Source organism: Vitis vinifera, chromosome 18 (assembly GCF_030704535.1).
Source record: "Vitis vinifera cultivar Pinot Noir 40024 chromosome 18, ASM3070453v1".
Lineage (NCBI taxonomy): Eukaryota > Viridiplantae > Streptophyta > Magnoliopsida > Vitales > Vitaceae > Vitis > Vitis vinifera.
The window spans coordinates 609,598-633,874 of NC_081822.1; the positions used below are offsets into that span (position 1 = coordinate 609,598).

At 32.5% G+C, this 24,277-nt stretch overlaps 3 protein-coding genes across 4 annotated transcripts; 1 reads left to right on the forward strand and 2 right to left on the reverse strand.

Annotated features, from left to right (window-relative positions):
- The first annotated feature begins 8,167 nt into the window (after positions 1 to 8,167).
- Positions 8,168 to 13,449, forward strand: HT6 (hexose transporter-like). Of its 2 annotated transcripts, none has more exon segments than NM_001280944.1 (6): positions 8,168 to 8,265; positions 8,564 to 8,683; positions 8,939 to 9,499; positions 10,449 to 11,398; positions 12,391 to 12,578; positions 12,841 to 13,424. In NM_001280944.1, coding segments are annotated over 5 exon segments (2,223 nt in total). In that variant the 5' UTR covers positions 8,168 to 8,265; positions 8,564 to 8,604; the 3' UTR covers positions 13,286 to 13,424.
- Positions 13,450 to 14,979: 1,530 nt separating this feature from the next.
- On the reverse strand, positions 14,980 to 18,379 carry LOC100261560 (protein MULTIPLE CHLOROPLAST DIVISION SITE 1). Its single transcript, XM_002274329.5, has 5 exons — positions 18,156 to 18,379; positions 17,735 to 17,989; positions 16,838 to 17,004; positions 16,217 to 16,604; positions 14,980 to 15,432 (listed from the first exon to the last, which is right to left on the reverse strand). The coding sequence occupies exons 1-5, from the start codon at positions 18,198 to 18,200 to the stop codon at positions 15,280 to 15,282; spliced, it is 1,008 nt and encodes a 335-aa protein (XP_002274365.1). The 5' UTR covers positions 18,201 to 18,379; the 3' UTR covers positions 14,980 to 15,279.
- A 2,367-nt stretch (positions 18,380 to 20,746) lies between these two features.
- LOC100266753 (RING-H2 finger protein ATL8) lies at positions 20,747 to 22,098 on the reverse strand. The gene is made up of 2 exons (XM_019216211.2): positions 21,347 to 22,098; positions 20,747 to 21,033 (listed from the first exon to the last, which is right to left on the reverse strand). Exons 1-2 carry the CDS (start codon positions 21,886 to 21,888, stop codon positions 20,895 to 20,897), a joined length of 681 nt encoding a protein of 226 aa, XP_019071756.1. The 5' UTR covers positions 21,889 to 22,098; the 3' UTR covers positions 20,747 to 20,894.
- Positions 22,099 to 24,277: the final 2,179 nt, after the last annotated feature.

Consider the following 24,277-nt stretch of genomic DNA (forward strand, 5'->3'; position numbering starts at 1 on the left):
AATATAGACATCTTCCAAGAAGCATTATATGCAAAATATATATATATATATATATATATTACTTTTATTTTTATTTTTTTTTAGAAATATTTCCATATAAATAAAAAAATATATGAACAGTTCTTGAATCATGTAGTAGTTATCTTATTTGAAAATCAATTGTTACCCGGTAAAACCTAAATCCTTAAACTTAAAAGTGACTTTTAACATAATGTCCTTATAACCTTTGATTCTTATGTTAATTTTTGAATCGGGTTTCAACCATCCCATTTAAAAACTAATGGGCATTCAATGAGAATAGGTTAAACCTTTAACGATAGTTGATCACCATTGTTTAGGTAAACCCATCTCCGATATTAAGAACAACATTATTGCATCCAAACAAAATTTAAAAATATCGATTAATTTCATTCATCTCTCATAAAATTTGGACTAAATTCATTTCGTTATCATTAATTTAAAATTTTATCAAATAACCCGTATGTTTTTCTTAATTATCATTTTCATCATCTTTCTTCTTTTTCTCACTGATTTGAAAGTTAGTATTTGTTATATTAGTTTTTCATAAATTTAGATTACATATTATCAAGATTTTTAACTAAAATAAAAAACACACTATTGCTTGTTTATAAAATACCTTAAATAAAAGTAAATCTAATGACTCAAAAGAAATTTAAATTAAGTATTATGTCCATTTAACACCTATAAAATAATGTTTGAAAAATGATTTTATTTAATAGATTATAATAGAAAATGATATTTTGAAGCGATGATTTCAATTAAAAAAATATTATAATAAGTTTTTAATATATATATATTTAAAATAGAAAATCCTCTGGAAAGGGACCTCCGCCCTGATGAACGTTGGCCAAGACAAATTGGTGTATGGGGGGAACAAATATTTAATGCAATATTCTTTATTCTCCCAAAAAATTTCAAACTTTTCGTTTCGAGGACTTGTTCCACCTTTCAAGAACAAAAGAAGCCCAAGTCCCCACCTCTTCTATTCCTCTACCCAACAAAGTGACATACTTCACTTAATGCAAGATGAAAATATCCTATTTTTATTGAAAATATTTATAATTTAGGTTACCAATATCAAAATCGAGGGTCCACAAATGTAGTGTAGAATTTTTGAATATAATATAAAGATAAATTCAAACATATTTATGTCTCATCATGTAAACTCATTTTGTAATAAGAGTATATTTTTTGGTTGGATAATATTATTGATAAAAAATATGGTGTATGGTTACCTTCTAAAACGTTTAAAATCTTTGTGAAACAAGGCTAATTTGTTTGAGAAAAACTCTCAAAAAAAGGATGAATTGAGTTTTTGTTTTTAAATAATTTTTTTTTTTGAAAACTACTTCTTATGAATAATTAAGAAGCAATGAAATTAAGAAATGAAAGTAGAGAGATTGCAAACATTGATTTTATAAAAGTTCGGCTAATTTCGCCTTCGTCCACTTTCTTCAAGTTTCTCCTAAATGAAGGTTCCATTAATTTGAAATTTCTACTAAACTTTCAAGTCTTTACAATTTGATTTATTAACTCTAATGTGCACTACAACCAATCGTTTAAGTTTTATTTCAAACATGAAACTCAACATTCAACCTTTCTTAATAAATGAGATTTTAAGATCACTCAATCATAATTCAATCGATGAACAAATATAAGGAAACTATAATGAATATCAAGGATGCACCAGATGAGTATACAAGTGAAAGATTTAATGCGCTAAGAAAAAAAAAAAGTTTTGAATGTAAAAAACTAATATGAAAGAAGTTTAGTGCAAGTATTTTTTGCATAATAAATAAAATGAAACTTTCTATGAATAGGTTTCTAATGTTAAACACCCGAAAAAACACCAACTGACCTTTTTTGGTCAAACTCCAGTTTGATCGATTGATTAGCTATTAGACATTTAATGCATTGCAAGTAACCATTAGGGTTTATTCGAATATTCGATGGGTAAAAGGTTTTCTTTATCCAATAACACCAATTGGACAATTTTGGCTTAAAAACATTTTTTTTGAAAAAAAAAAAATCAATTCTTTTTAACACTTATACAACATCTTAAACAAGTTTGAGAGATTTTTGCATAAGGTTTTGGGTTAAAACTCGAATTCAAAAAATATGATTTAAGTGCATCAAAGTATTCACCCAACATAGGCTTCCTAAGCTTAAAAGATCTTCATGCATACTTGATTTTGCACTATTTCAATCATTTGATAATTAACTTGATTTTTCAATTAAATTTTACAATTAACGCCCGAAGCTCATCTTGGTTTTAACTCATTAGTGAGCTAACCACGATTTGTTATCATAAAAACTTGCTTAAGAGAACTCTTAAGGCTAACAGTCTTGTTTCACTAATAATTTCTCTAATTTTCTTACTTTAAGTTATGAATGGAACTATAAATATAAAAACCACTTGATTTTTACAATAGAACGGACTTTTTTCAAAAGCATATTCTTTTAGATTTATTGCTCCCCATTTTCTCATTTATTAGATCGAATCAGGCTAACCCATTTGGACACCCAAAACTCAACTCCAACAATTACAATATCACACATACTATTTTCTTAAAAAGATCTAATTGAGTGTATATATTACCATTTTTATTTTTATTTTTAATTTTTTTATCATTTGTCAAAGTTTTGCCTAAAATTGTCATATATTTTTTAGTTAATTTTTTAAAATTTATTTTTTATAATATTTTCTTTGATATTTTTATAAAATTGAATTTCATGTCAAATTATTTTAATAATAAAAGCCCATCATCAAAACCAAGATATATGACTAGAACTCCAATCTAATGAAACCTTTGGTACCTTATTTTAATGTTTTATTCTCTCCATATTCCTGTACAAGCCTTTTCCTCCATTAATTTAAAGGGATAAATATTAGTATCATAGGGTCTTACTAGACAGAAATGACTTCTGGTACAAGTTAATAAATAGCTTAATAGTTTTTCATATAAGAATAAATAACTTTTATAATAACATATGTATTCAAGTTAATTTTTAAGTCAAAAGTTCTTTTAATAAAACTAATTAAACCCTTCTTCCAAAAGTTTTGTAAATGTATTTGTCAATAATTTCTTCTGTTGATTCAATGGAAAATATTGTGCACCCTGAAACACTCAAATGATATATTGTTCATTTTTATTTTTATTTTTTAATCTTTTTGTATTCTTCTACAAGCTTTTTCCTCCATGAATCGATATGGATAAATATTAATATTATAAAGTTTTATCAAGCATAAAATAACTTATAGTATAAGTTAATAGATGGTTTAATAGCTTTTCATATAAGTTAAAAAATTATTTTTATAATAGGTAACATTTTCTAACTTTTAAATTAAAATCAAATTTTAAATAAAAAATTCTTTTAATAAAACTAATTAAATATAAATGGCACTGTGCACTTTTGTTCTTATTATTATATTTTTTTTAAGAAAGATACTTATTTTTTTTTATAAAAATAAATTTATTTACTCTTTTGAAAAATTATTTTTTTCTTACTTATTTTATTATTTTTAAACATAAAATAAAAAATAAAACTCTAAATTGCTTTAGCCTAGAGGATCTCAAATTACTCTTGAAAAAGTCTTTCTATGATTTAAAAATAAATAAATAAATAAATAAAAGGACCTAATTACCCCATTAGAAAATATTTGACATTTTTAGCAATGAATTAATCAATTAATAAATAAAATAAAATATACATAGTTTTCATAAATGATTTTCTCATATTTGGTTTTATTATATAAATTACAAAAAAAATATATAATTAAAATTAGTTAAAAATTTATACATCATAAAATTATTTAATGTTTATATAAATAAGAAAAATAAATGAAATGAATTCCAAGAAGTATAGAAAAATAATTAATTGACTTTGAATTTATTTATTATTATTTTTATTTATTTATTTCTCTCTTTTACATTTTACTTTAAATTTTCTGAAAATAAAACATAGTTTAAAATTAATTAAATGTCGAAAAAAAATTTCAAATTACTTTCTAAAATACCTAAAATTTAGATTGATTACTTTACCAATCAATTCTTTATCCCAGAGTCATGGATGAAATTACCAAAATTTGAGAATCATTTTGTTTTATAGCAAATGCCTTAACCTTCTTTTTTTCACAAAGAAGAAAAAAATGAATGAAATTTAGGAGATAATTTTTTCTTGTAAAAACTTATCATTTTTTCAAAGAGAGAGAGAGTTTATATATATATATATATATATAGTTATTGTACGGTTTTAACTCTCAAAAATTATTCCTCTCATATCTATTGAATCGAGTATCCAAATCCAACTAAAACATTTAAAATTTACATATTTTAAAATTATTTTATGCCTATATAGAAAAAGTAAAATAAATAAAATGAGTGTATATATGTTAATTTATTAACTTTAGATTTACTTTCTGTTATCCTATTTTCCCTTAAATGCTTTATACTAAACATAGCCTTACAAATACATCCATCCACTAACATTGCCTACGTCATGTTCATATCGCTCAACTGCAAGTAGCAACCAATCGACATACACGTGAATAGGGTCGGATATATATATGTATATATACTGTGGGGATGATGGATTTAATTTTTTTAAAAATATAATTACAAAAATAAAACTGCTTGTTTATCCTTTTTTTCAAAAGATGAATTCATTTTCTAAAAATGCAAATTTAATTTTTAGATTAATGTGAAAAAGGAATTTACTTTTTATCTTAAAAGATTTTATATTGAAGTCGTATTCTCATATGGCGATTTGACTTCACCTCAAAAACCGATTAAAGTATTTTAATTTTAGAATTATTTTCGACAGTAGGGTATTCTAAAAAATTACACTAATCACACCAAAGCCTGCGGATCTCATAGCAAATGCTGCAGCAACCATACTTGGGTGTTTGGGACACGTTAAAGTGGAGGATATGGAGAGGGTGAGGCATGAGTTCCAAGTTCCATGGATTTTTAAGGAGAGGGTGCATAGGTATGAGTCGCATGACTATGAGAGAGAGGCATGAGTTTTAAGGAGAAGAAGTAACATGGCTACTTGGTCTGGGCTTCATGAGATTCATGCGTTGCTGGGAAGGCTGGCTGTTGTCGTGGGGCACGGGGTAAAGTTGCGTATGTGGAAGTGTTATAGAGACGGATAGCGATGTCGGTGAGCTGTGTGAGTGTTCACAGTGTAGATGGATGGGCGGCGGCCGGTGTCGTGCTGTTGACACTGATGCGTCGTGAGTGAGCTGTGCTGTAGCCCAATAAGTGGTGGTGTGTTTGAATTTGAAGGTTGGAGATGATGTACCCCATCTCCCATTTTGAAAAAAGTGTCAAAAAAAAGGGTTCCTGTGGATCTCAAAACAAATGGCTACATGCATGGTTGATGGTTCAACTGCCGGGGCCCCATGAAGATTATTTAAGAAGGGCAGTCTTCATTTTGCCATCGTTTTCCTCTCGCTGGAAAGATCGGTTAGCGCGCGCGTTGAATCGCAGCTTTGCGTCTTCTCCTTACCCACCTTGCTTTCTCATTTTCATCCTTTTATTTTCCTTTCAGCTGTCCTTGTATCATATATCATGATGTCAACTACTACTCCGCACATGGCCTTCGCTGTGAAGGGAGATTAGCAAATTTCACGAATTATTCTTCAATGAAATACTAACCACTTTGCTGATAAAAAAATTTAAAATATTTTTTTATTCTAAATTTGGAAAAATGTGATTTCATATGCATATTTAAAAATAATCACAAAATAATATTTAAAAAATAATTTAAATTTCATGTACTCTAAAATTAAAAATATTACCTAAAATGATCAAAGTGGATACCTTTATTATTAAAAGGGGGCATATTTAATTAAAAATATACAAAATCTTAATTATTTTTAGATAAATGTATTATATTTAGATTTTCAAAACTTAAGTTCTTAATTTAAGATTTTTTTTGAAAGATATATATGAAAACATAATTTTTCCTTCAAATTTCAATTAATTTTTTAAAATAATTTATTTTCAAAATAAATTTCTAAAAAACTATTTTTCTTTTGTTAAAAATTTATCAACACTATTTTTCACTAAAAATTCATCCAAAGTGTTTCTTTCTTTCTTTATTTTTTTTGTTAACTGATCAAGAGGCCAACTCAAATATAGGCATGGCATGATAATAAGTGATGGCTTTCTAGTGGCTTCGAGGTTGCACATGCATCATTAATTCTCAAAATGGATCCATGCCATACATGATTAGTTGGCTACAAGTAGCATATAATCATTAAAATCCTCACTCCATTTTGTTTTTTAAATATATATATATATAAAAAAAAATTAGTTGTGCTGTTTTTAAGAAGATAAATCTGTTTTCAGTAACGGTTTCAAAGCTGATCAAGTTTTCTGTTAAAAATAGGTGGAAAAGATGATAATATTTATTCTTTTTATGTACGGGAAATTCATGGGACTGTCTGTGAGACAGATGTTTGGTAAGGTTTATTGTTCATCCATTATGTCAATGGGCTTAAGTTTTTCTATTAAATTGATAATTTGGACCACCCATTTTTGAAGAAACTCAATGTTTCATCCGATTTAGATCCCATTAATTAACAAACTGGAGTTGAGGTTTAAGAACCCTAGCTACCCAAAACAGCTAAACATTGGTCATGGACACTTAAAAAACTCAACTAAGATCAGAATCTCTCAGGGCTGACCAAATTCATGGCAAAGTACTCCTTTGGCCATATGGGTATATGCCCAGTTCCTTCATCTCCAAGCTTTCAGCGGATTCAAAGAACACCCCTACAGTGAGGAGCTGTACCTGCTAATTAATAAATGTAAAAAATGGAGAATTTTTAATTTGGCTTTAAAACAAAGGGTTGCAGAGTGGCATGAAGGTGAGTGTGAGAGTGAGAGTGGGTGAGCTTTCGAAAGTTGAAAGGTAGACGAAAAAACCAAAAAATGGAAACATGATGAGATGGGTGTTGCTTTAATTTACAGAGTACTTGTAAATCGGTTGATTGAGCTTTTTGGCTGAATGTATGACTTCTGGGATTGAATCTCATTACCTAATAGTCTTCATGAATCCTTCTTCATCTATCCTCTTCTCTGAAGGGTAGATTCTCATCATCACAGCCAACTTCTCAACTCCTTTTTTTTTTAGTCTTCTGATGAGACTCCAAGATCTTAAAAGGTTTTTTCTTTCTATGGATTCCATGGTGGAAATTACACTTTGGTGTAAGACCCTTTTAGTTTTTCGCAACTTTTCAATTTTGAAAAGTCATAAAAGTAGTAATCATGCAGCTTTTTTCTGAAGATATTTATTCATCCACTGTTTTTTATTACTTTGATTCGCATCTAACAATTCTAATTTTTAGAATGTAAATTTATAAATAAATAAAAAACGAAGGTTGATTTAATCTGGGAAAATTATACATATTAGGATTTTAGGAGGGTTTTTCTGAATCAAACAGGGAGATTTACTCGGGATTCGTGCCCTTTTCTCGTTGGATTTTGGTAGTGGATTTTCTCTTGCTTCAAACAATAGAAACTGGACTGACCAAAGGGACAACTCAGGTCTCTTATTTAAAAACCCGGGCAAAAAAATAGAAAAAACAAAAAGAAAAAAAGGAGAAAAAAACAAGGGTCGTTGTCCATTCTGATTTCTGAAGGGTAGAAAATGAAAAATCTACAGACCAAGTACAGTGTTCACCGACTTCTTCTATATATTATTCAGGATTAAAAAAATGGAAAAAGTAAAAAAAATGGTGGTACTGTTTGTTTTGGTTTGTTTGGACCGTTTGGAAACTTAAGATTAGTAGGTTTCAGGTTTAATTAATTAATTTTTTATTCCTTGAATTTTTTATTTTATGGGTTTGAGGATTCTGAGATTGGGATTTCTGGGTCTAACCCAATTGGATCTGAGAAACCTGAAAATTGAGTATGAGTGAGTGAAGTGGTAAGAGATATTGAAGAGTCGTTGGGGAAACCCTCCCATCTTCTATCAATTAAATGCCTCTTCACAATTTTCGTTGATTTTTAGGGAAATTATCATGTACTCTTGTCCTTATACACCCATTTGGTCCAAGAGGCCAGCTCGATTGTGTGGAATGTTTATCTGTCATATAAGAGATCATTAAAGTGGCATGAAATTCTCCAGAACTCAACGGTTACGCTTGATTCTTATTTGTCTAGTTCTCCAGATTCGCCCTCAACACACTCTCTTTCTCGAGCCCCCTTCCCTGATTTTGGTGCCTTCAAAGAGGTAAGCAGCCCAAGAGATCTAAGTTTCTGGGTGCGCTTGGTCTGATAATCTTGATGGGTTTTCCCAGCTTCTTCTACTTCTTTGTGTTTTGAATTGTATTGACATATGGGGATGCGTATGTGGGTGTGCTGGTAGTGAGTGAGTGAGTTCATGGTTTGGGGGTATAGGGTTAGTGGATGCAAACCCTTGTGCCTTTTTTTTGAAGTGAAGAGGGTTACTGATGAGTGTTTGAGATCTGCTTTGTGGTGGAATGGTTGGTTTTTGGATCTGTCATTTGGGTTTTTGTTTTATTTTTCAGGTTAGGCCAAGATTGGGAGTAAAGTTGATTGCTGAGAAACCATGAACGGAGCTGTGCTAGTGGCTATTGCAGCCGCGATTGGTAACTTTCTGCAAGGATGGGATAATGCTACTATTGCAGGTACTTGTTCTTTGTTCATTTTTAAATCTGAATCAAGTAGTGTTGGAATTTTCAGGTTTTTGAATCTAGTCTGAAGATTTGGAAAAACCCTTTTCCTTAATTATTTATCTGTGGTACTTAATGCCCATTGGTAATCAAATTTTAAATTCATCTTCCATGGTTACTGTATTTGTTTGAGGGGTTCAGTCCCATTGAGTTCTAGATATCAGTGCTCCATATCTCACTGTTTGATGAAATACTTTGTGATTTTTGTAGGGGCTATTGTTTACATAAAGAAGGAGCTTGATTTGGAAAGCACTGTAGAAGGGCTTGTTGTGGCTATGTCCCTCATTGGAGCCACATTGGTCACAACATGCTCAGGAGCCATATCGGATTGGATTGGTCGGCGTCCAATGTTAATAGTCTCATCAATGCTTTATTTTATCAGTGGTTTGATAATGTTATGGTCACCAAATGTCTATGTTCTACTTATAGCTAGGTTACTTGATGGATTTGGAATTGGTCTAGCAGTTACTCTTGTTCCCATTTATATATCTGAGACTGCCCCAGCAGATATAAGGGGATCATTAAATACTCTTCCACAATTCACTGGTTCTGGTGGAATGTTTTTATCATACTGCATGGTTTTTGGGATGTCATTGTTAAGCTCACCAAGCTGGAGGTTAATGCTTGGGATTCTTTCAATTCCATCCCTTCTTTATTTTGCTTTGACAGTATTTTACTTGCCCGAATCCCCACGGTGGCTTGTAAGTAAAGGAAGGATGGTTGAGGCTAAAAAGGTTCTTCAAAGATTACGTGGCAGGGAAGATGTTTCAGGTTCATTTTCTATTGCTACCTTTCTGTATTCATAATTTTTTTCTTTGTTGAGCCAAGAGCTTCGTTACTCTGCTTGACTTAATGGATCTACTCAGTAGACTTGACTTTGATGTTAAATGGTGCAAGATTGTCTGAAATAAATGTGCATATAGAAGATCTTGCATGATTTGTTGTCTGTTGTGTGTACTAATACCTAAGCTCTGAGGGTGCAAAGATGGCCGGCATTCCCCAGCTTTACCTTGGTTTGGTTGGACTCTTAACCTTTGACACTCTTTTAGGCTCAAAATGATGTTTTGATTAAATCTTTTATCTGATTGGAATTCCAGGCACTATTCTTCATTTTAGTTGCAAACTTATGAGCCCGAAGATCCGATTCATACTCAGACTTGTTGATATTTTAGCATAAATTGGGAATAGGATGTATGACAGGGTATATATTGCATTGTGGCTTTATAATTAAATGCCTTAATGTGTTGTATAATCATGTTTTTGGTTTTTTATTCAATTTGGATTCTACAAAACTTGATAGGGAAAGTGAGACGATAAAGAAAATGTAACCTTAAAAGGAATCACTGTAGTAAATACTTGAATTTGGATTCAATTCTAGCAGAGCCTTCTTAAAAGGTCAGTTAGGCAAGTGGATTCATATTAAATGTTACAAGTTCTTTGTTAGTGATTGCTTGGGATTCAATCAAATTGTAAAAAAAGAAAAAGAAAAAGGATCCTTCTTTTCTGCTCTCTTGACAGTTATTAATGTCTAAGAGCGCAGACTTACAGAAATCATCGTTTTTAACTAAAGAAATTATTGAATTTACTATGTCATTATTGTATTCAATATTAAATTGCTGTTTTTTCGTTAGGAAAACAGACCATTTGTCTTTTCATTTGGATGAACAGTTTTATGACTAATTTATCATGTGGACTATGCTGAAGCTTCTTTGATTTACAGCTGAAATGGCTTTGCTGGTTGAGGGTCTTGGGATTGGGGGTGAAACATCCATAGAAGAGTACATAATAGGGCCAACTGGTGAGCTTACTGAAGATCAGGATCCAGATGCTGTGAAAGACCAAATCAAGTTATATGGACCTGAAGCTGGCCTCTCCTGGGTTGCCAAACCTGTTCCTGGTGGACAGAGTACCCTTAGTCTTGTGTCTCGCCAAGGAAGCTTGGCAACCCAGACTCTGCCTCTTATGGATCCTCTCGTCACTCTGTTCGGTAGTGTCCATGAAAAGCTCCCTGAAACGGGAAGTATGCGAAGCATGCTTTTTCCCAATTTTGGCAGCATGTTCAGTACAGCAGATCCTCAGATTAAAACTGAACAGTGGGATGAAGAGAGCCTACAGCGGGAAGGTGAAGACTACGCATCAGATGGTGGGGGAGACTCTGACCATGATTTGCAAAGTCCATTAATATCTCGCCAGACAAGCAGCATGGAAAAGGACATGGTGCCCCCTCCTTCCCATAGCAGCATAATGAGCATGAGGCGTCATAGCAGTCTGATGCAAGGAACTGCTGGTGAGGCAGCTGGTGGTATGGGAATTGGTGGTGGTTGGCAGTTGGCATGGAAATGGTCTGAGAGAGAAGGTGAAGATGGAAAGAAGGAAGGAGGATTTAAAAGGATTTATTTGCATGAGGAGGGAGTCCCCGGATCCCGACGTGGGTCTCTTGTTTCACTTCCTGGTGGAGATGTTCCTGCAGAGGGCGATTATATCCAGGCTGCTGCTCTAGTGAGTCAGCCTGCTCTTTACTCTAAGGAGCTTATGGATCAGGATCCAGTTGGACCTGCAATGGTTCACCCAGCTGAAACTGCTTCAAGAGGGCCAATGTGGGCTGCTCTTCTTGAACCAGGAGTCAAGCATGCATTGTTTGTTGGGGCCGGAATTCAGATACTTCAGCAGGTTAGAAATAGTTTCAATTTATTTACTCTAGTGCTCCATTTTTGCTCTTGCTGATTAAAATAAAGGCAGTCAAGGGCTCATTGAATCAAAATGAAAGTAGATGATCCAGCTGGTGTGATGCCAACTTATTCATGTGGATTAATTTGGGGTGTCTCCTACCCGTACAATATTTAGAAATTAATATATATATATAAATATATAAAACACCTCAAAAAATGTATGATCACATTTTTTTTACTTTGTGCACAGCTAAAATTTGCATTCAAGGAATGCAGTTTTATACAGAACTAAGACCACATACTTTGAATGTGACTTTTGCTTAATGTGAAAGTAAATGGAATCTCTTTCTTTTAGATGTGACTCAGTTGTTATTTGTTAAACTTCTCTCTGCAAGCCCCCAGGAGGTTACATAAGTAGCTAACAGTTCTCACTCACTCTTCTGAGTCTCCCCTCTCTTTCTCTCACCTAAGCATTTGCTTAGAGCCTACCATTTGATAAAGGCCTATTGAAGATGGCTCAATTTATAGTAAATCATGCATTTTCTATTTTGATGTCATCGTGTCATTATTTAGATGGAAGACTTGATTGGGAGTGCTTGTTTTTCCTCTTTTGAATTCCTTTCTTGTGTTGTATTGTGTACTACACCTGTGTTACACTGAAATTAGAGTGCATTTTCAATTTATTAAAATCCTCAAAGGACTTGATGTTTGTAACAAGCTAATTCTATGTTCTTTGTGAGACTCATTGTGGGAATTCATTTATCTATTAACCTGTTCGTATTTTGCAATCAAGTCATGGGTCTTCATACATGTCAATATTACGTCTTCCGCTCGTACTGTTCAAATAGAATTTTATTTAAATTAGTGCATTTTTCAATATGCTCTGTATTATCTGCTTTCTTGCCTCATTATAAGTTACTGGGATTGACCGACCTTTATTCTTGCTTGTATTTTTTCCATTGAAGTTTATGTGTTCTATTAATCTACATGCAGTTCTCTGGCATCAATGGAGTTTTGTACTACACTCCTCAGATTCTTGAGGAGGCAGGTGTTGAAGTTCTTCTCGAGAGCTTGGGGCTGGGTACGGAGTCTGCATCGTTCCTTATCAGTGCATTCACAACCCTCTTGATGCTTCCTTGTATAGTTGTCGCCATGAAGCTCATGGATATTGTCGGCAGAAGGTAATTTACTTATTTCCGTGTCTTTTTCTTCTTTTCCCTGATCTTTTAACCTATGCTAGGCATAAAATAAAACAACACGAATCAAATGAATTTTCCACATTTAGTTCCACATCATTGAATGATCCATCCCTTTTGTTGAAAATCGCTGGAAAGAGAAAATATATTGCTATAGTCATGTTCCATCCACCTCTCTAAGCATCAGAATCAGAATCGGGAGGAGGTCTAGTTTCCTTGGACCAACACATTTTTCACATCATTGCAGGCGCCTGCTGCTCACTACAATTCCTGTGCTGATCGTCACACTTCTCGTCCTAGTCATCGGCGACCTTGTGACCACGACCACAGTGATCCATGCAGCGATCTCTACTGCATGTGTTATCATCTATTTCTGCTGTTTTGTGACGGCGTATGGACCAATCCCTAACATCCTCTGCTCTGAGATCTTCCCCACAAGGGTCCGAGGCCTGTGCATTGCCATATGCGCTCTAGTTTACTGGATTGGGGACATCATCGTCACCTATACGTTACCGGTGATGCTGACTTCAATCGGGTTGACGGGTATCTTTGGAATTTATGCAGTTGTGTGTGTGATTTCTTGGGTGTTTGTGTTCTTGAAGGTGCCCGAGACAAAAGGCATGCCACTTGAAGTGATTGCTGAGTTCTTTGCAGTTGGAGCAAGGCAGGTTACTGCAGCAAAGAATGACTGAATGCGGGGGAAGCTTTGAACACTTTGTTGGGGGATTCTGCCCTTCTTCCCCCTTTTATATGAGATGAATATTTTTGTGGGAGTGTGGATATTTTGATGGTCGAGCAATTTTCATTAATAATATCAAATTGCAATTATCACGGGGCACTCCCGTTGTTTTTAGTATATAAATTTTCATGTTATATAATTGGTGGTAGAAATAGAATGATCAGTCATAATATTTTGTTGTTTTTGACTTACTAATTCTAAAAAATATAGAAAAAACAATCCCAATTTTTATAAATACATGCACTTTTAATTACCCTTTTACTATTAATTAATAATTTATTTATTTATTTTTATTGTGAGAATTGATTTAAGATTAACAAAATAAAATATTTTAAAAATTAAAAATAAAACTAAAACTAAAAAAACTTTAAAATTAAAAATATAAAAATAAAATATTAATTTTCACTTAATTAAAACACTTTCATGGAAAATATAGACAGCAAAAGGATTGAAAATACAAATAGGAGTAAATATTTTATTTTTAAATATTTTAGTTTTTTTTAGTTTTTAATTGTATTTTTTAATTAATATATTTTAGTTTTAATTGTATTTTAAATTTTTAAAATTCTTATTTTATTGTTGATGTCAACTACCAAAATTTTTATTCAATTTTATTAAAAAAAATAAGAGAAGATAAAGAGGAATTTATATAATATAAGATATAAAATCATTATTAATTAAAAAATTAGAAGATTTTATTTATCATTAGAGGATTTAGAGAATTTTTTCACAATGATTTATATATCATATTATATAATAAAAATTTTATAATATATTTATTTGTAAAACGTTTTTATCAAATTAAAATGATAAATTAATTTTGGATAATTTTATTTAATATTATCAAGTAAAATTGTATTTTAGGAAATAATTATTTGACTTATGAAAAAGTGGATGTATTTTAATATATTTTTAAATAGATAAAAATAAAATTGATTTATAAAAATTAGAAATTCTATTTTTCTATATTTTTTCAAATTAGTGAGATAAAACTCACTTTTTCTTAAAATTAAAGGTAAGAATGATTATGATATTTTAAAAAACTTGAAATTAAAAAAAAATTCCCCATAAAAAGAGTAAGAATAAATAAATTATGTTAAAATGTATGAAACCCATAATTAAAAATTTATGTCAAATACTCTTAAAAAGTGACTTGAATGTTGTGTAAAAACATGAGCCTCTGCACTTCTCTCTAAAATATGAATAAATCGTATAGAGAAGTGTAAGACCGGGAATTAAGAACAATAATCCAAACACCTTTAGAGGTTATGTTTGGGTTTTAGTAAAATAAGGCATTAAATTCTTATATTGGTTGTAACTTAGCATGAAATTAAAACCATGACTTCAAACTTCACTGCTTTTCTATTTTTCCCATTTAGGGAACCAGCTCATAAACTTGATATACAACATTGGTCCACCTCTATTTATAAATTGAATATACAAAATCCCTTCTCAGGATTTCTCCATTTTCTGCTGTGAATATCAAATCTAGGAACAAACATTCATCATCTTCTGATTCGGGGCTTTATTAGGTTCAACCCATTGCCACACGAGGTTCAGACACATTTTTTTCATTGTATCTGGGATGGTCTTTTGCAAATTGGACCAACTAGCAAGATCAATCACAAGTTCATGAAAAACAGAGACTGGTAGTGAGAAATTATTGCAAGCCTGGATTCAGAATAAAGGCCATATAACTAGACCATGCCTTGCAACAGACACAAGGCACCATAAGAATACATTGCGACCTGAAAAGAACAAGATAGATTGGACATAGTAAACACTATCTTCTATTTACACTCCATCCTTCAGATTTTCCAAATAGGTATCTCCAACCAGCAACTTTAAAATTCAAAAAATTGATGCTCATTGAATCAGTATCTGGACTTAGGCATCGGCAAAGATGAAGGCTACTAAATTTGACAGCGATAAAAGACTCTTGGCAGCTTAGGGTTTCTGCATTTCCTCCGGGGAAGAATCACTCCCTATGCGATTAGAGGGGCCCTGTCCTGCCTGCTCGTGTGACGTTAAATGTTTGAATGGTCTCTCAAAATCTTTAGCATTTGTGGGATCAATAACTAATTTATTGAGCTTTTGCTCCTGAAAGGAAAAAGGAAATAATATCAAGAAGCAAGCTCTACAAGATCAGGCATCATTACAATAATCAATTCATTTACATGCAAAAGAGCATTTTATGCATGAGTGGGTGCATGTACATAAGCACAGCACTAAATGCCAAGATAAGCACAGAACAGTACTTGTCCAAAAAGGAACAAAAGAAGAAAGAGATTAAAAAAGCTATATATGAGAATTAATGGTTTATCAAGCAACAATCCTATTGTGGTTGGAAAAAAGGAACAAACCTCTATCAAACTTCTTTCAAGTCTTTTCATCTAATTAAACAAGTGAACTTAAGTCAAGAAACAGTGTTTGATTGCCAATGATCAAGGATCATCTGATTTCACATCAACATTTTCAAAAAAATTCAATGTTCTTGACTAACATGTTAAAACTATATCTTCCAAAATCATCAAATCGTTCTAGTTTTTAAGCATGTGAACATGTAAGTTCATACCCTTTATTGTTGGATTCAATGTCTTAAATATCCAACCATTTTTCTGTGCATCCCTACTTCAACAAGATAATTGTGATTATAGGATTTTTGTAATGTGGAGTATAAAATATTTACCATGACTTGAATCAACATATTATAAGTAGCAGCAGCATTGCTGTTGGACTTGAAATTCAGTGGAATAGATTAAAGAAATACGTTATATAAATTACCTCATTAGTGGGTATAATGTTCAGAAAGCCATAATTATAAGCATAAAGCTATTTTTCTCCCTTCATGATAGTAAACAACAAGATGTTCAATTATACTCACACTCTGGAGTGCTTCCAGCTTTCTCTGCAGTGCCTCATGTTCAGCCTGAATACGGAATGGAACACCATGCTTTTGATAGACATTGTTTTGAGCCAAGCCCTCATCAATTTCACTAGCAGTGGTAGCAAAAGGATGATTTGCAGGAATCCACCTGACTGTATCAGGGTCAACATCGGAAGGTATTGAGTCTCCTTCTTTAAGAAACATGGTTGGTCTCTTCCACTGATATGCTCGTGACCTCCTTTTCTGGTGGATTGCTTGCTGCTCTTTTGTAAGAGTCACCGGCGCCAACCGATACACCTTTCCACACATTTCTACTGTGGAATTGCTCTTACCAACTTTCACCAATGGGTTATTAAATGGGTCTTCATACTTGAGAGGACTTGAGCTGTGAATAGATATCAAAACATTGTTAATACACATCATAACCATGGCATAACCAAATTCTTTATGTGAAACATCAGGATGCGTCAGCATGATAAAACATAAGTTTCCAAAAAGACAGCTCATGTAACAGTCATCTTAAGGCCTCATGAAAATCAACAAAGTTCAGGAGTTTTTAATTTCAAATTGCACCATGTGGAGGTAGAAGTGGATACTTGTTAAGGATTGGTATCATACATGCCTCTTCTATCAGATCTCAGCTGACCACGTCTGACAAGATCGGCAACAGAACCAGGACGGCTGCTACTCACCTTCCTTGCCACATATACTCTGACGGCAACAACCAAAATTGTTGTTGCAACACATAATCCAATGGCAAAATTTATTCCCACATCCTTTTTCATCTGAGACCAATAAAAATACAAAGAAGAAAGATATGCCCAAAGGTGTAAGTATTTTATCCCAAAAAAGTAGGCAAAGAAAGCAAAGCCAAACAAAACCAAATATTCATAATATCTTCCAAGTTCCATTAATTGGTAAATATTTGAAAATGCTGATTTTCCTGCCAAATGAATAGGGACAAATAAAATATTATACAGAATCAATAACTAGTGATTATTATCCTTTTCCGTGAGTCTCCAAGGAGGAGGAGTTCTGTCCAAAGCACTTAACAATGGATAACCATGCCAAAGGTGTAAACATCCTTCACCTGCAAAAGAATTGTACACTCGGCACTAACTAATGTTAAAATGCATCTAGTGATTAAATCCCGAGAAAAAAGGAGCTTGAACAAGTTCACACATAGACCCTGTTTACATCCTGGAATAAAGAATGGGAATAGGAAATTAATTCCTTTTGACTCATTATTATGTTTAATTGTTTTCTGGAATGAGAATACAAAATAGGAGTCCCTTCCATAGGAAACCAAATCCCACTCTTGCCAGGATTTTGATCCCTCGCCTCCATTTCCCTTTTATTGTAATTTTTATTCCCGTTTACCAAACACGACATTACAGTGAATAACAATACTTCAGAAAATTGGTAATGATCAAACTACAGCTCTAAACTGCCCAGAGTGCATGCATTTTAAGACATTTCATCATGATAAAGATAGCAAAGAAAAGCCAATTTTACCACAAAAACAACAGGAGGAAAAGATTTAATCGTTTCTTGAAGTTTTCCAATTGAGTTTTTCCAACCATTGATTTCTGTCTCGGTTTTAACAACTTTATCTTCATCAGAATTCGCAGACTTGCTTAAGGCTCTGAACAGAAAACTTCGAGCCGTCCTTTGTTGAACCCAGTTATAGCGACTATAACTTAACCCCAATTCTCTTCTATGTTCAAGTATGTTTGAAGAAATCCCATGCTTCCAACCGCAGATTGAGGGCTACAATCACATTTTTCAGCCAACATAAGCAAAACAAAGAAAGAGACACATTAGCCCTCCGTTTCATTATCCGGAAAGAAAAGAAAAAAATTGAATAAGATGCCGAGAACCAAACAGAAAATGCAAGTGAAAAAGTACAAAAGGAATTTGGAATTAATATATTCACCTGAGAAGAAATGGAATGAAATTGTGGATTCCAAACTAATGCCATTTGGGATTAATGTCTCACACTAAGAAAGAAATAGAATTTAGGGTTTTGGTTCTTTGAGATTTCATTGTAGATGAAAATTTCAGCGTTAGGGTTAGGGTTTGGAAGATTACCGTTCCTCTAAACCTCAAACCCAGTCGCAGTCACTCGCTTGCGAAGGTTCATGGGATCAGACTAAACGGTGTCGTTTAGAAATTAGGCGGTATACTATAGGCCCATGAGACTCTCATGGGCTTTGGTCGACCCAAATCCATAATAAACTCATTTTGTAACTTGATATTCCAAGCTCAGTCCACTTCAGTAAAGCAAGGATGTCTAAAAAAATTTAAGAGTTAAATTGAGACAGCTTTTTTTAATTTACGATTTTTTAAAAACATTTGTTAATGCTCCATCTGGGCTGAAAGTAAAATAGAAGAGAAACAAAATGCGAAAAAGGGGAAAAAAAAACAAAATTAATGTTGTTGGTTTCAAAAATGTTTTTACTTTTTAATTTTTATTTTCATTTTTCCAAAAAAAAAAAAAAAAAAGGTAAAAACTGTTTTTAAGAAAAAAAAATTATAAAGCCCCATTAAATTTTGAACTTTTATTGAATATAAAATACAATAAAAGGAATAAGATGTCACATTATTATTACTATATTGCATTTTTTAATTTTCTTTATCATATTTTATTCTAAAATGATGTAATAAAAATATTCTAATACTTCCATTATTAATGGAGTAAATAAATTAATTTCTAATATAAAAATATATTTATTTATAATAATCTATAGTTTAATAAAAAAATACATATATTATATTTTAAAATGATATTTGCTTTCAATATATATGAGATATTTTATTGGTATTAATAATTTTTATATTTATAGTATTTATATTAATTTTATCTCATGGATCCCAAAAGATCTTTTATTCTATTTTATTATTTTATATGTTTTTTTGTTTTTAAAAAAATGTTTTTCACCTTTTCTTAAAGAAATCGCTGAATATATCAAATTGATATTTTCACTTTTTTCATATTCTAAACTCAATTTTTTTTAAAACAAAATACTTATTTAAACTTCACTTTATTTTATTTGGAAATGAAAAAAAAAAAAAAACTTCTAAAATTGTTTATATTTTATTTTCGTTTTTCTTGTACTTTACAAGGATACAACTAAGCATAGTAAATTGAGTTTTCCTATGATAAAATAAAAAATTATCGCAGTAGTGGCTATCCTACCTAATACAAAGTGGGGGGTGGAGGAGCATGGCCACCAAAAATAATATTTCATTAGGCACTAAAACGTAATCAGTCTACTAATAGGGTACATTTGTGAGCTACACACAACTATTATCATATTTTTAGCCACATGGTTGGGTCCCTCCATTTTTTTTGTTTATTTGAAGTGGACGGCTCCAAAGAAAAGGGAGAAAATGGAATATTGATCAAGAAAAAAGAGCACTAGTAGGTTGGACCAACACCATCTATGTTAGGTCAAGACAGAGAAAAAGATGATAGTTGTTTGGATGGATTTTTATTTTTTTTTAATTTGTGTGGGAATAATTAAGTAAATTATTTAATGAGATCTTAAAAGGGCTAATTGACTAGTGTCATCATATTTTAAAAAAAGAAAACAAATTTGCTTAGTTAATGCATTGTGCAGTGTTTCTGTCACTATGCCTACCATCGAATTCTATGTAGAATATTTTATTTTCAAATTAAAAAGAATGAGTAACATATTGTTGATATTCTAATGTTTCACAAAGTGCTCATTTGGGCATTAGGACAATTGGGGTTTGGGTCTTCTCATTTGGCATATGCCCCATTGGCTCTATTTGGATTCTCACCTAACTTTAAAGGGCTTTAGGGTTTATCTTAATTAATCTCCAACCTTGATAAGATTTGACTAAAGTGAAGGATTCTTGAATGAAAGCTGCTGGCTGTTGGCGTTATGGTAAGTTTTCAGTTGTATAAGGTGCTTTTCTAAAAAGCAAAAAATTATGTAAAAATATTTTTATTTAAAATTTACACTTTTTGCATTGATGTTATTCAACTTTTGAAACTCCTATATTATTGGCTTCTCAGGTTCCAGGGTAATAAAATCTTCTATATTATTTGATTGGCCTATTGAAAAAAAGGAAGTGACATTTTTAGCTTCTTTTGAAAGCAATTCCGGGCATTAAAAGAACTTAATCTGAGAAGTTCCGTTCTGGCTTAGTTACAAAGCAATTCCATATTTAATAATATTTTTAGATTATCGATATTGATATTGCTCTATTAAAGTTATGATTTTTGCTTGTGCTTAAACTTCAACTCATTGAAGCAAAAACAAAAAATTATCCCCCAAAGTTTCTAATAATATGGGGAAATACATGATCAAAGTGGCCATTAAAAAAAAACCAAAAATAGAAATATGAAATAGAGGAATTAAAATCTTAATAAGTGTAGAATTTATACTTCTATAATGAAAAATAATTTTAAAAAATTCTCATTCTCAATGAATGTAAATTCTAACTCTGCATTATGTTTTCCTGACGGTCCAGCAAACCTCTAAGACGAGTAAAGCAGACGAAATTAGGAAAAATGGCATTCTCTAAAAAAAAATATATATAGATGGATTACATGTCAAAGCATGCGGAAGACGAAGGAGTTAGCAAATTGACATAAAGAAACTAAAAATAAAAAAGAAAAGGAGGGCGGAGTCGGCAGTGGTGATCAATGGGGATTAGAATACGCACCGCAAGAGCCCAAGGCGTGAACACACGTGGAGAAGAAGGAACCACCGACTCCATTTACAGGACTCACCACCACTGCATTCCTTTTCTCGATTCCGTGGGCGCAGTCAAATGCTTCTCTATCATTCCACAACAAAGCTGTTAATTTCAAAGTCTAAATCATAAATATCTCTATGTATGTATGTGATTCAATTTGATTTTGGTTGAGGAGGAGAGGCAAGTGGTGAATCATTTCAAATTTCTAACGCATTGGTAATATGTGGTGAATCATTTCAAATTTCTAACGCATTGGTAAATATATTTTACATGCACAGAAAAACAATCACTGAGAAATTACATATTCAGAGACTACAGATTTTTTGAAACCCTAGACTGATTGGAAGTTGAAATCATTCAATTTGATGGAAGAGGAACCCTAGCTAAGGTAGAAACCTATTCACATCGTCTTCTCTCTCCTTCAATCTGGACTCCGTCTCAGCTCCGGTGCTGCTGGAGCTTGCTGGAACTCCTCCACACTTCTGACATCTGGCAACAACCAGAATCTGCCTGCACGAAGGGCAAGAACAATGAGATCCTAGCCATGTGTCGATGCATCCGACGTGGAACCCGTGCCCGCACTGCGGCAGCACTCGGATTTCGTCTCCTCCGACGAATTCAGTCAAGCAGATAGCGCAGTCCGTTAGGTTTCCGGCGGTCTCGGCTGCGTAGGTAACCTTCGGGAGGGATCGGAGGATCTTCTTCTTCAAGCCTTTGTTGGCCGGAGTTTGAGGAGCGGAACCGCCCGGGAGGTTCGCTGCGCCGGAGATCCGGCGGAGCCAGGCGCAGCGAGCTACTGCAACGAGGCCGAGGACGCAGATTAGGGCGCAGAGGAGCGCGGCGAGGATGACGACGAAGTCGGAGTCGACGGCGGCGGACTCCTGTGATGCGGTCGCCGAGGAGTTCACGCCGCCGAGGAATCTAGACGGATGAGTCATGTGACCTGTGAGGAGAGAGAAAGAGAGCTCAGATTTAGAGAATTTTACAGTTTTTAATGTTTTAATTATTGAAGTGATCAGTAAGTGTTGGCCCCTTCCCTCTATTTATACAGTGTACAAGAGTCACAAGAGGGATGGCGGCTACTGCCTACTGCCTAACTACTTGAGCTGCCTCATCCTCCTATTTTTGTCTTATTATTATTATTTTATAATTCTCTGGTATTTAAATTTTTTTTTTATTATATTCACTATTTAACTTTTTTTTTTTTATCTGTTTTATAATCCATTAATAATGTAGACAAGACAAACCACCTGTCATTAATAAAAAAAAATTATCCCATATTTATTTTAAAAATATATATAATTATGAAAACCCTATTTGAAACGTTAACAACATTTGAAAGTAAAAACACCCGTTCAAGAAGTATCAAGATAAAAACACCCATTTAAATAAAATACATCACTAACTTCTAACTTATTGATTTTGAAAGGTCAAATAATTTTGATTGCGACATCAATAATAAAAGTTTTTTGGAATTACTTTACTCAAAGAATTTGTGGCTTGTAAAAAAGCTTAATATATAAGTTAAAAAAAATTATTGTTTTCATGTTAAGCGTAAGCATTAATATAATTTTATTTTCAATTTTTAACTTTTTGTCAAAGTAAAAAACAAAAAGGCATCAAAGCTTAGACTTCCCACAAAAATAATTAACATTTCCATCACCTTATAGCGACTACTTGAAATGGATTTCGCATTCGATGACCAATTGCACATCAATATCATCATTAAACTATAAGCTAGAGGCCCGATCACATAAACCCAATTCTTTAAATCTATAGTCTTATTTCTATGTACTTTCTTTTAATGATCAAATTTAGCTGTATAGATAAAAGAAAACGAGAATTCAAATTATATGCTTTGATTTAAGAATAATGCAGATTAATCCGAATTTGGAGTCGGGAGTACAAAACATATTCGATTTCATAGGATTTGAAAGCATTTTCGAATGCAAATGCGGGTGATTGTTAGTCATAGAAGAAGGTGGTGGCAAAGACCTGTCACCAATCCGCAGCAACATGCGAGGGGTTGCGGGCCAGAGCAAACACGTAACCTTGTCTTCCATAAAGCTCATAGGGCGATGATGAATGATGATAAAAGTAGTTTCTACTGATTCTGATTCCACACTCATCTGCGTCGTTTCTTTCCTTACGACACGTAGTAAATCCTTCTCTTTAATCCAAAATAACACCCACCATTTGTTTTTCTTATGAGTGGGGAACATCTCTCCTCAACTCAATTCCCAGAATGTCCATTCCGCTCCTAACAATTCACAGTTCATGGTCAAAAAGAAAGGTTCATTCCGATTTCCCTGGTATCAAAGAATCATTTCACGATAATAACCATCACGAATCAAAAGATCACTTCAAGAAATGAACACAAAAATAACCAGTAACAAAAAACAACCCATTTCATTCCTTTAATACTATTTTTAAAAACCACTCATAACCCACAATTTTTTTTAATTGAAAAATATTTTACAAAACTTGAAAAATCCTTAAATTATTATTATTTTTATTATTATTTAATAAGATGAGAATCATGTTGTGATTATATTTTAATTGTTTCAAAAAATTATTTTTAGCATTAAAAAAAGTCAAATATTTTAATTTTTTTATTTAATAATTTTTTAAAAAACTAATAAATAAAAAAATTCCAAAAAAAAAAAATCACTTATTTATTTATACCTAAATTATATATATAGAGAGAGATTGATTCCAAGTCAAATTTGATTCTACATATCAATAGCTTATATAGGATTTTCCAAAAAGAAAATATAAGATTAGAAAATTTTGTACAAATGGTAGATTGATTTCGACGGCCACGAAGATCACTTTATTTTTATATCACATCAAATGCCTGTCTTCTTTGAACATATATAAAGTAAAATTGTTGATAGATATATGTAAAATGTGACTCAAATTATATATTAAAATGTGATGTTTGACTTGAAAATTCCTATATTCCCAGAAATGAAAATGGGTGTAAACTGAAAACTCTCAAAGAAGACTGTAGAGTCTTTCCACAAATGAAAACCGGGTGTAACAAAATTCCAAGATGTATTGAACAATTAAGTTCCCAGAGAGCCGGTTTAGGGGAAAAGATTTCCGTATGCGGGCAAAGTGTTTTCAATAAACTAATGATAAGTAAAGGAAAATGGATAAAGACAAGTGGAAGACTTGAGGCCACATGGGAGTATGGCAAGAAAGGCATGAAAGTAGTGAGGTAGGTATCAAGACCTAAGCTTTATTTGACATGCTTGTTCTGCCCTTGTGACCCTTTTATGGGTAGGTAAGAGGCCCCATCAGGCATCAGCCCTGCCACCCATA